The sequence below is a fragment of the Phyllobates terribilis genome, unplaced genomic scaffold, assembly GCF_046119375.1.
Source record: "Phyllobates terribilis strain yellow unplaced genomic scaffold, ASM4611937v1 Scaffold_13__5_contigs__length_258822181, whole genome shotgun sequence".
NCBI lineage: Eukaryota > Metazoa > Chordata > Amphibia > Anura > Dendrobatidae > Phyllobates > Phyllobates terribilis.
In genome coordinates this window covers 27,648,760-27,661,035 of record NW_027362773.1, presented here as the reverse complement: position 1 = coordinate 27,661,035, position 12,276 = coordinate 27,648,760, and the positions used below count along the sequence as shown (strand labels likewise).

Here is a 12,276-nt window from a genome sequence, read left to right as displayed (position 1 = left end):
AGGCAGGCCCACAATTACTTGAGGTAATTGATTATAATAATACACTAGATACACGATATACAACTAAATATACACAGGTATAAGGTCAGGCTAAACTATACAACAATGGAATACAACACACAGAATCACCACAGCATATCAGTTACCGGTTTCTTGATTTTCTTGTGACGCAGGGAGAGGATTCTGCGGTCGCAGGCACGGTTCTTTGTTACAGGCTGAGGCCTACCACCGCATGGTCAAACTGCTCCTCCCCTTGGTGGCCTCAGCTGGTGCTCAGATGTTCAGCACCCCACTCTTGGGTCAAGACTGACTTGTCTCTTGTCTGTCCTGCTATCTTACCTGCCCCGTCCCGCCCACTGCTGGTGAGGTCAGCTGGCTCAGTCTCCACCCTCAGGTCTAACTTCGATCAGAAGCCCAAATTCTATGGAACCCAATAACTTCTTCTGGGATGGTCTCATGATACCCCCAGGGGTTCCCATGGATTCGGGCCGCCGTAACCGACCTTTTGATATCAATTATGATACCATACGGTCCTCAGGAATGGCTCCGCGCTATATCTTGGCTTCCAGAGCACGTACAAACGTCTACCGCGGAGGCTTGTGTGCGCAATGGCTCCGGGACGCCGTGATATTTTTTTATTGGCCCATCCCACGCAACATGCGTGTACTATTCATGTTTCTATATCTTATGCCTCCATGCTTGTGACAGACAAAGAAACTAGTCCTATGGGACAAATGGTCAGGTACAGATAGACGAAGCACCCCCCCCTGCTGGCTGTGTTTCCTCTCGAAGTCTTTGAAGCTCCTAGCATTCAAGTGTTAAGTAGGCTTCTTATCTTACAGGAGCCTGGATGGGGGGAAACTATCTAGTTGACGTTTTAACAGAAGGTCCCAAGGGTGGGGGCTGCTGAAGTGTGGCCATCCCTGGATATGATTTATCATTACCAAGATGGCGGCTACAGGTTCATCACACATGGGTTACATTGTGGCATCAGTATTGTACTGCAGTATAGTTTCCTGGGTATGAAGCCAACCAAGGGCACCATCTGCTCAGAGTTTATAAAATCCCCTTATATTTGTGCGGGTGTTCCTTGTTTTTTTCCCATAGTCCTAATACAGACTGATTTCTTAGATTCCTATGTAATCCTCCCTCGTATACGGAGATAGGGAAGATAGATTGTTAGACAATGCATTAGGGACAGTAGCTTTTGACAACCTCTATACGGCAAGTCAGAATATGTTGGCGCTATTCCTACCTCACAACTTCTTATATTCCTTCCCCTTGTATAAGTGTTGAGTCAGCAAAAAAATTAGGGAATTGTGGGGGAAAGATGAACTATAAACAGTTGTACATGAAAAAGGGTGGTTTCTAGTCATTTTTTGCTGTTGGGTACAATAGGGTTGGGCTAGAAATTGGAATACAAGCTTTTGGGCAACCCTTTCTTATACTGTTCCTCCATCGAGAGCCTGATTGTAAAGGGTTTTGCTTTTGGGAACCTCCATGGTCATTCTCTCACAGCTGGTGTTTGGCAAAAAAAAGTGTTATCAAAGTTCTGGACTGGACCAAGGAAATGCAGTGGATGTTGTGTATATGGACTTTTCAAAAGCTTTTGATACGGTTCCACACAAAAGGTTGATACATAAAATGAGAACAATGGGGATAGGGGAAAATATATGTATGTGGGTTAAGAATTGGCTCAGTGATAGGAAACAAAGGGTGGTTATTAATGGAAAACACTCAGACTGGGTCTCAGTTAACAGTGGGGTACCACAGGGGTCAGTATTGGGCCCCCTTCTTTTTAACATATTTATTAATGACCTTGTAGGGGGCATACAGAGTAATATTTCAATATTTGCAGATGACACTAAACTCTGCAGGGTAATCAATACAGAGGAGGACAATTTTATATTACAGGAGGATCTATGTAAACTAGAAACTTGGGCTGATAAATGGCAAATGAGCTTTAATGGGGATAAATGTAAGGTAATGCACTTGGGCAGAGGAAATAAAATGTATAATTATATGCTTAATTGTAAAACACTGGGCAAAACTGTAACTGAAAAAGACCTGGGTGTATTGGTGGACGACAATCTCACGTTTAGTGGCCAGTGCAGGCAGCTGCTGCAAAGGCAAATAAAATAATGGGATGCATTAAAGAGCCATAGATGCTCATGAGGAGAACATAATTTTACCTCTATACAAGTCATTAGTGCGACCACACTTAGAATACTGTGTACAGTTCTGGTCTCCGGTGTATAAGAAAGACAGAGCTGAACTAGAGCGGGTGCAGAGAAGAGCGACCAAGGTTATTAGAGGACTGGGGGGTCTGCAATACCAAGACAGGTTATTACACTTGGGGTTATTTACTGTGGAAAAACGAAGGCTTAGGGGTGATCTTATTACTATGTACAAGTATATGAGGGGACAGTACAAAGACCTTTCTACTGATATTTTTACTCTGAGGCCTGAGACGGCGACAAGGGGGCATCTTCTACGTCTGGAGGAAAGAAAGTTTAATCATAATCACAGGCGCGGATTCTTTACTGTAAGAGCAGTGAGACTATGGAACTCTCTGCCGCATGATGTTGTAATGAGTGATTCACTACTAAAATTTAAGAAGGGTATGGATGCCTTTCTTGAAAAGTATAATATTGCTGGTTATAAATACTAGATTCCTTGATAGGGCGTTGATCCAGGGAACTAGTCTGATTGTCGTATGGAGTCGGGAAGGAATTTTTTTCCCCAATGTGGAGCTTAGTGTTTGCCACATGGGTTTTTTTTGCCTTCCTCTGGATCAACAAGTTAGGCTATGGGTTGAACTAGATGGACTTAGTCTTCCTTCAACCTTAAAAAAACTATGTTACTATGTAAATACTATAATCGGTTTACCATAGTATCCAAAAACAGTAACAAAACTGGGTTGTTTTATAAAAAAAATAGTTTGGCTGAGCAGTGATCTAATAACGATGTATATTAAAGATCAATACAGAGGTTTGTGTAATCATCTACTGTAGCTAAAACCAGGAGGCTAGAGTAAAGGAAGCGTCTACATCAACACAGACTGGGATTCTTTACTGTAAAAGCAGTGAGAGTATATTACACTCTAACTAAAGACGTTGTAATGATAAAATGTTATAAAAAGTTACAATAGAAATTAAATAACTTTCTTTAGTGCACAAATGTTACTAGTTATGGAAGTAGATTATTAGAGCTGGGACTTTGCTTCAGGGATTTATTCCGATAACTATAATTAGAGTAGAGAAGGATTTTTTTCCTAAGATGAGGAAAAATGTCTTCATCCTCATAAAGAGTTCTGCCTTTCAAAGGATCAACATTAGAGGATGTTAGGATAAAACTGGATGATTTTTTGGCTTTTTTAACTTTGCAATCTTCAGCGGACCTTCCTGTGCCAGACCATGCATAGAACGTCTAAAAATCAGTTGTGCAGCTGGTGACTTGGGGTGAAATTTGACTTTGATGCTGTTTGATTGGATACTGTAAGTTGGTTACTGTATGGGCACTGTTGTGCTGTAGGGCAGGACGGTGGCTCAGTGGTTAGCACTGTATGATGGCTCAGTGCTTAGCACTGTACAGTGGTTTAGTGGTTAGCGCTATACGGTGGCTTAGTGGTTAGCACTGCACAGTTGGTCAGTGGTTAGCACTGCACAGTTGGTCAGTGGTTAGCACTGTACGGTGGCTTAGTGCTTAGCACTGTATTGTGGCGCAATGGTTAGCACTATACAGTGACTCAGTGGTTAGCACTGTACAGCGCCTCAGTGGTTAGCACTGTACAGTGGCTGAGTGGTTAGCACTGTATGGTGGCACAGTGATTAGCACTGTACAGTGGCTTGGTAGTTAGCACTGTACAGTGGCTTAGTGCTTAGCACTGTATGGTGGCACAATGGTTAGTACTGTACAGTGTCTCACTGGTTAGCACTGCACAGTGGCTCAGTGGTTAGCATTGTACCGTGGCTCAGTGGTTAGCACTGGGGTCCAGGGTTTGTATCTCTCAAGGACAACATCTGCAAGGAGTTTGCATGTTCTCCCCATGTTGGCATGAGTTTTCCCCCAACACTACAAAGATATACTGATAGGGAATCTAGATTGTGATCTCCAATGGGGACAGTAATGATAATGTATGTAAAATGCTGCAGAATATGATGGCGCTATATAAGCAAAGGATAATAATAAGTGTGGAAATACAACATACAGTATTTGCTGCTAGACAGATTGCAAGTCCCAGACCTGCAATGCAAAATCTGTAACCATGCACCATATAAATTAGTAGTTTCTCTTTATCTAGCAATGGGGTATTGGATCTGCTCAGGCATTGGGGGTCTGGATGTGAATGCTACTTCTGTAGATATGCAAAACTTTGTTGACCTTTGTGATGACCATGACCACTGACCGACAAAAGCTAATAGCTGTTTGGTTGTTTATTTCAGCACATAAATGTTGTGTTACTACTTGTGTCATACTGGGTCTTATTCATGAAATGTAGCACAGTGAAGTTGTGGCCCATAGCAAATGATTGCACCCAATCTGTCAAAGTGTTTTGTGCCATGGAGGCCACCAGTGGGTTGTCTCAGTGGGATAGGACTGGTGCCAGCGGGCAGCTACAATTAAGAGGGCCTCATGCACCGACCACCTACTTTTCAGTTCTGTGTGTTTCTGCCCACATGTTACAACTGTATCTATAAATAACAGACAAAGAAATGACACGGAGACAATGTTATTTTTTCTGAAAATGTTTTCTTCTCTACTGATTCCAGTAACACAGCCTGAATAAATCAGCAAATATAATATTTCACTCAAGAATAGCTGCTATACAAAGAACTACTGTACATTCTCGTCGCCAGCATACTAAAGAATTCATTGAAACTTTTCTGAAGAAACAGAAGAAATGACATTCAATTTCACTAGAGAGTCAGAAATGTTCTGTGAACAGAAAAGTAGATGTTTTGGACCAAATGAAAGAGCATGAAAAAATCTGAAAATAACACAAAAAAATTGATAAAACAGATCATATCTTATAATGAGACATTCATTTACTAGGATTAATATACTGCTGTACATTCCTAGGGTAATATAATGCTCTACAGTCTCCTTATACACATTGGATCCAAAAATGTATTCAGTCGGATTTTCTGGGACTAATTCTATCAGTCATTAAAATAAGTGCATCTGATCAGAGCAAGTCTGATATGTCTACATCAAAGTCAATGCTAACGTAATACGGTGGCATACAAATCTCTGTGCCACTCACCAACACACAACCAGATATTGATCCTTAAATAATACATTGATTCAATGTATCACAGAGATGTATCTGTGGAGGGGCGCCGGTGGGATGTGTCCCCTAGATGCGGCCAACTAGCGCATGGCCAGATTAGGTACCGAGCGAAGGAAGACTTTGCTACCACTTTGATGCTACATAAAACTATGATACATGGGCTTCTCTATTCTATCTCAACACATAGAATCTACAAATTCCATGTCCAGATTCTTAACAATTATGTAAGAGCACCATATGAAAAAAGGCATAGACCTCCATAGAGAAGGCGCTAGTCAAGTGCACATTATTGGTCATTGGTCAAGCTTTAACCTCTGGAAGATGAAAGGTTACCAAGTACATGAAGTCAGCCTGATCTATATTCTTGTTAAATTAATACATCATAACGTCAGACTAAGGAACATCAACATTTCAATGTTAAACCTATAGGTTCCAAAGACAGGAAATTGGGAAGTGACCAATCTGGAAAAAAAGTCACAAGTGTTGCAAGCTTAATAATACAAGACCTCAGAGCCATGATAACATGTGTCAGCTCATGAGAATGTAGCCAAATAGGTTTAGTGTTGGAAAAATACTGGACTAATTTATGGAAACTTGTACTCCATCAATACAACGCTAACACCGGCTGCCTTACCATTAGACCATTTCTCTTTATTGCTGTCATTTTTACATCATTTTTTCTAATTTTTTGTTCAGCCATTAAAAATATTGTCTCCATTGTTTAAAGTTAATGGGGTAAACAATGGGGCACAAAAAAACAGTGGTGTATATTATACAAGTAAATTCTCCATTAACTTCCTGTAACCTTAGTTACCTTAGTTAGGTCTGGTGGCAGAAGAAACCATTTTTAAAGAAGAATTGAAATGAAAAATGACAAAAATGTTAATTTGGTAGATTGTAACTTAGTTCTTAAAGCTGATCTGGAAATTCCAAAGTAATATTTACTTCTAAAAAGAAAATCCATTCTTTAAAACCATTCTGGAGAACAATTTTAACTGCGGACTTTGTATAAAGATGACTTACTTCTTCTAGTAGGGCCACTTATCCTGTTCTAACTATTAAGACTTGACTTTGTTTCTCGGTCAAGAGGCACAGAAGGTTAAACAAGGGGGAGGCAATTTCTGTATCTATCTATGTTTCCATGTAATAGACACTATCCACACGGCAAGGTCCCAGAAGTAAAAAGAAACCAGTTCTTCCTACGATTCTATTGTCAATGGCACAATAGTCCTTTAGGGCTGCGTGTCATATGAAACGTAAAAGAAAGGTGAAGCCGGTAAATCTAGACTTAAGTTGTGATACAATTTAATTCTTTTTAAGATTTTCTGAAGTAAACCAATAAATTATGGACATTGGTAGCTATCACTCAACTTATTGGACAATCATCCATTGTCTTTTCTTTTTCTTAACATCCGTCCATTGTCTTTCTTTGTCAACCCACTATCGTCAGTCAATTTTCTAAGCGTCCACATGCTACATCTCATGACTGTTAAACTTGCTTCGCTCTTCCTTATTGAAGTATGCACTTACTCTGTCTTTTCATTATACTTTCCTCAAAATCCCTAAATATCTCCATTTCTTTTTTTAGATTCTTTATGGAGATTTGATATAAAAATATCACCAAGCCTCTCTTTGTGCTATATGGTGGGACTACAGGGTTCAACAATAGTCATTTATTTACAAAGATATCGTGCAATCAGCACACTGGAAAACACGGAATGATGAAAGGTGTCATCATTCTCAACTTTTTTATTGTATCTCTTAGAGTAGCACACAAAAGCCATTTAAAGTTAAGGCCGAAATGTAGACAAGTTTTACCGTTAACCACATCAGTGCCAGGGCAGTCTGAAAGATATCAGACTCCAATGGACTACATCATCCAGGCAGTAAAGACGGTAAAAACACACAGAATCTCCCTCACCTTAAATTTGAGGCAGTTTATTACAAACCTAAATATAACAAATATAGATGTGAATTGTGTTATTATCAGCGACCCTCCTGGACAGAGAGAATCCAGCACTCAGTCACTTGTGGAGGTAGGCATCTAACCACAGCTCGCCCGACTTTCTTAGAGATCTAAAAGAAAGGAGAAATCAGGTGATATAAAAATTATAGAAATAGATAAAACTTATACCTATATTGTTTGTGTATTCTAAACACTGAAAACCTATTCTTCACAAATGTTCTGACCACAATGGCCCCGATTCATCATTGCGGTTTCTGCTTTTTAGTGGCTTTATTATTTGTGTCTTATTCCCTAGACGCTTTGCGCCACTTTTTAAGTTGTCTTTCTTTTTTAATTCTTTTTTTATTTTTTCATGTCAACTTTGCTTATCTATGTGTTTTACACAAACTCATGTAATTTATTTTGTGCATCTAACTCCAGTCCCCCTTTGGAGTAAAGTTCCTGGAGGACTTTTTAAATCAGCACATTTTTGTGACTTTTTAAAGGATATGTGACTTTTTGTGCTAAAAAGTCACAAAAACTGGTTAAAGAAAAAAAATATTTTTGTTTGAATTTTGTGCCAAAAAACATTAGCAAATACCACAGAACAACAAAAGAAAAGTGACTTCAATAAATTGATAAGGATAAATCAGGCTCATTGCTTCTGAAATCTATGGTGCTCTATTGATTTGATGGGATCTGATCTCACAACCCTTTCCTAATATGATTTGTCAGATACATTGTAAGTGGATTTCTCCTCCAAGAATTCGACTACACATGCTGCTCTCAATCACCATAGCTTGAAGGGGTTATCCTACGATCAGGATAGGTGATAAATGTGTGGTTGCTCGGGTCAGAATGCTGGTTACGTAAATGGAGGTCCCATATCCCCTCTGTGAATGGACCAGCAGTGTACGTGTGTGAGCACTTCTCCATTCACTTCTAAAGGTCTACATGAATAGTAGCACACATACGAGACCATCACTCCCAATAGTGAATGGAATGGTGGTCATGGTCCATTCATATGAGGCACATAGGACCACTGTTCTTGTGATCAGTTGGACCCCCAGCAATCCTAAATTTATTACCCACCCTGTGAGTAGGTGATAAATGTTGTCCTTGGGATAACATCTTTAAAGGAGGCAGTGCTGGCTTGTATGGATCAGCTTTACGTAATATGGAACATGTATGTCAATAATGCATTTTGCGCATATCCTCTTAAATATATCCATAACACCACTTATACAGTCATATGAAAAAGTTTGGGCACCCCTATTAATCTTAAGCTTAATGTTTTATAAAAATTTGTGTTTTTGCAACAGCTATTTCAGTTTGATATATGTAATAACTGTTGGACACAGTAATGTTTCTGCCTTGAAATGAGGTTTATTGTGCTAACAGAAAATGTGCAATCTGCATTCAAACAAAATTTGACAGGTGCATAAGTATGGGCACCCTTATCATTTTCTTGTTTTAAATACTCCTACTACTTTTTATTGACTTACTAAAGCACTTTTTTTGGTTTTGTAACCTCATTGAGCTTTGAATTTCATAGCCAGGTGTATGCAATCATGAGAAAAGCTACTTAAAGTGGCCACTTGCAAGTTGTTCTCCTGTTTGAATCTCCTCTGAAGAGTGGCATCATGGGCTCCTCAAAACAACTGTCAAATGATCTGAAAACAAAGATTATTCAACATAGTTGTTCAGGGGAAGGATACAAAAAGCTGTCTCAGAGATTTAACCTGTCAGTTTCCACTGTGAGGAACATAGTAAGGAAATGGAAGAACACAGGGACAGTTCTTGTTAAGGCCAGAAGTGGCAGGCCAATAAAAACATCAGAAAGGCAGAGAAGAAGAATGGTGAGATCAGTCAAGGACAATCCTCAGACCACCTCCAGTGAGCTGCAGCATCAACTTGCTGCAGATGGTGTCACTGTGCATCGGTCAACTATACAACGCACTTTGCACAAGGAGAAGCTGTATGGGAGAGTGATGCGAAAGAAGCCGTTTCTGCAAGCACGCCACAAACAGAGTCGGCTGAGGTATGCAAAAGCACATTTGGAGAAGCCAATTTATTTTTGGAAGAAGGTCCTGTGGACTGATGAAACCAAGATTGAGTTGTTTGGTCATACAAAAAGGCGTTATGCATGGCGGCAAAAAAACACAGCATTCCAAGAAAAACACTTGCTTCCCACAGTAAAATTTGGTGGAGGTTCCATCATGCTTTGGGGCTGTGAGGCCAATGCCGGCACTGGGAATCTTGTTAAAGTTGAGGGACGCATGGATTCCACTCAGTATCAGCAGATTCTTGACAATAATGTTCAAGAATCAGTGATAAAGTTGAAGTTACGCAGGGAATGGATCTTTCAGCAAGACAATGATCCAAAACACCACTCCAAATCTACTCAGGCATTCATGCAGAGGAACAATTACAATGTTCTGGAATGGCCATCCCAGTCCCCAGACCTGAATATCATTGAACATCTGTGGGATCATTTGAAGAGGGCTGTCCATGCTCGGCGACCATCAAACTTTACTGAACTGGAATTATTTTGTAAAGAGGAATGGTCAAAAATACCTTCATCCAGGAACTCATTAAAAGCTACAGGAAGCGACTAGAGGCTGTTATTTTTGCAAAAGGAGGATCTACTAAATATTAATGTCACTTTTCTGGTGGGGTGCCCATACTTATGCACCTGTCAAATTTTGTTTGAATGCAGATTGCACATTTTCAGTTAGTACAATAAACCTCATTTCAAGGCAGAAACATTACTGTGTCCAACAGTTATTACATATATCAAACTGAAATAGCTGTTGCAAAAACACCAATTTTTATAAAACATTAAGCTTAAGATTAATAGGGGTGCCCAAACTTTTTCATATGACTGTACCTCAATGAATTCTACAAAGATTACATCAGGATGGTATCAGCACCAAGGAAGCAAACCTTACTAGAAGATATACCAGTAAGTTGAAGGACTAGACGTATGTGTGCTCTATCGATTGTAAGACTGTCACTGGTAAAATACTGGAGGGGAGATATGTGTCACTCAGGATGTTAGCATCAGTGATATGAACCTGAAAAAATGCTCCAGCATACTATGTGCTGAGAGGGGTTAATTGGTCATATTAAGGGCTGGGTTTTTGTGAACAGCTGAAGAGTGGGTGAGAGGTTGTTCACCATATCTCCACTTCAGGGTGTGGTCCAGAAGTTAAATGTGGAGCCTTTAGACTCATTCAGAGTCTGGTGTCTCTGGAGATGAGATCTCCAGAGCTGTGCTCGTGTTAAAGCACTCGAGAGCTGAACACTAACCTAAGCAGATGAACCTGCACTACTGTATGAACTATTTACTTTCTGATTTCACTCTGTACCAGAAAAAGCTGTCTGTTGTTTGGTTATGCTGAGCTGAGCTGAGGTTTTAATAAACCAGCCTGGACATTTTACTGAAACAGCTTCCTGTGCCTACCTCAACCACAGCAGAGCGTGTAGAAACCCTACAGGATATACTGATTATATAGTCATGGAGAATTCCTTGAGGGGTAGTATAGAGATTGTATGATCAGGAATGAGTCTTACCCAACAACATCGCACATTGCGTTATATAGCGACTTCTCCTCATAGCTGACATTATACTTCTTACACAAAGAACGCACGAGGGGAGCGATCTTGTAATAGTTGTGGCGAGGCATGGTGGGGAACAGACTAGGAAGGGAAAAAAACACACAATGGCAAATTGTGCTAAAAAGTATATACCAGTATTACGATAAAAGTACATAGGCATGGTCATTGGTTAAATTGAACGAGTCATCATAAATTTAATTATTTTTAATAATATCCTTATCTATATCATTAAAAAAGCTTGCAATTTCACACTAATATTAGACAAACTTCCTGTTCTCTTCATAGGCAGCAATAGACTGGATCAGACCCTACTGACATCTAAAAAAGTATTTTCTGCTCATGCTCTGATCTGAGCAAAGGGCATTCTGCAGGGAGGGAGTGGAGGTGAGCTATGACCATCACCTATTGTGATGAGGGGTGTGATCCTGTGTCATCTATATGAGGAGGTGGTTATCTTTCATTGTAACCGTGCCTGTAATGATAATGAGACTGCTGAAAAGGCATCTGTGCATGAAGTGCAAATCTAGTATTGAAGGTAACCTGTCAGCAGACTTTTGGACCCCTAATAAACGTCATTTATGTAAAGTCCTTGTAATGTTTATTACGTCCATACCTTTGTTTTATAAGTCCACCTTTTTGTTTTATAGAAACCTATTGGCAATTTTTTAAAGAAAATAAGACATAAATGCATGGGGATTGGCCCTATACTTCTCCAGCACTCCCTCATTTCCATGCCTTGCTGATGGTCTCCTATCTTTGATTGAAAAGTCAGTCTTCTGTATGATCTGCTCCACTGCCCGAGATCTAACGCAAACAGCTTAATTTCCGGGGGTGGCCATGCGCAGATCGATAGTCCAGTGCTCGCAAAGTCTTGAAGACCTTACTGAACATGCGCCAACCCCGGGAAAAACGGTGCTTGAACTACACGGAGAAGAAAGGGTACAGAGAAGAGTGATCTGTCAGTCACTGACAGGAGGCCGGCAGTGGGTGGGGAAAGGAGGAGAGAAGTCAGAGAACTGTAAGTGCATGGCCTAGCCCCCTGCACTTGCAGCTCATTTGCATAAGCATTCACCGATGGATTTCTGTAAAATGGAGACACGGACTTATAAAAAACAAAGGTAGGGATATCATCAACAAAACAGGACTTTTCATAGATGTCAGGTCCAAAACCTGCTGATAGGTTCCCTTTAAGCCTAGTGTGCAGTTTGAAAATTAAAGGTAGTGATCTGGAAACTAAAAATAAAAAAACAATAACAATACATGTAACATAAGAACCTGATTCACGTCCTGATAGCCCATCATTCCCTTTAATTGGGAATCGGGTTTAATTTTTTTTTAGGAAGAAATGGCTTTATCGCTTTGTTACACCATCCCTGACACGGCGTGCTAAAGACACTCTGGGAGTTGTAGTTTTGCA

General features: G+C 40.1%; 1 protein-coding gene and 1 long non-coding RNA gene across 5 annotated transcripts in view; one reads left to right on the top strand and one right to left on the bottom strand.

The window, feature by feature from the left end:
- Nucleotides 1–12,276, top strand: part of LOC141173674 (uncharacterized) — an 82,550-nt gene that overhangs the window by 14,156 nt on the left and 56,118 nt on the right. The window lies entirely within an intron of this gene.
- The window catches only part of LOC141173673 (fatty acid desaturase 2-like), a 32,958-nt gene continuing 27,897 nt past the window's right edge, over nt 7,216–12,276 (bottom strand). For all 4 annotated transcript variants that reach the window (XM_073657991.1, XM_073657992.1, XM_073657993.1 and 1 more), the window contains exons 12-13: nt 10,815–10,940; nt 7,216–7,369 (exon numbers count right to left, since the gene is read on the bottom strand). In XM_073657991.1, coding sequence (XP_073514092.1) covers nt 7,318–7,369; nt 10,815–10,940 — 178 coding nt within the window. In that variant the 3' untranslated portion in view covers nt 7,216–7,317. The remainder of the gene's footprint in view (nt 7,370–10,814; nt 10,941–12,276) is intronic.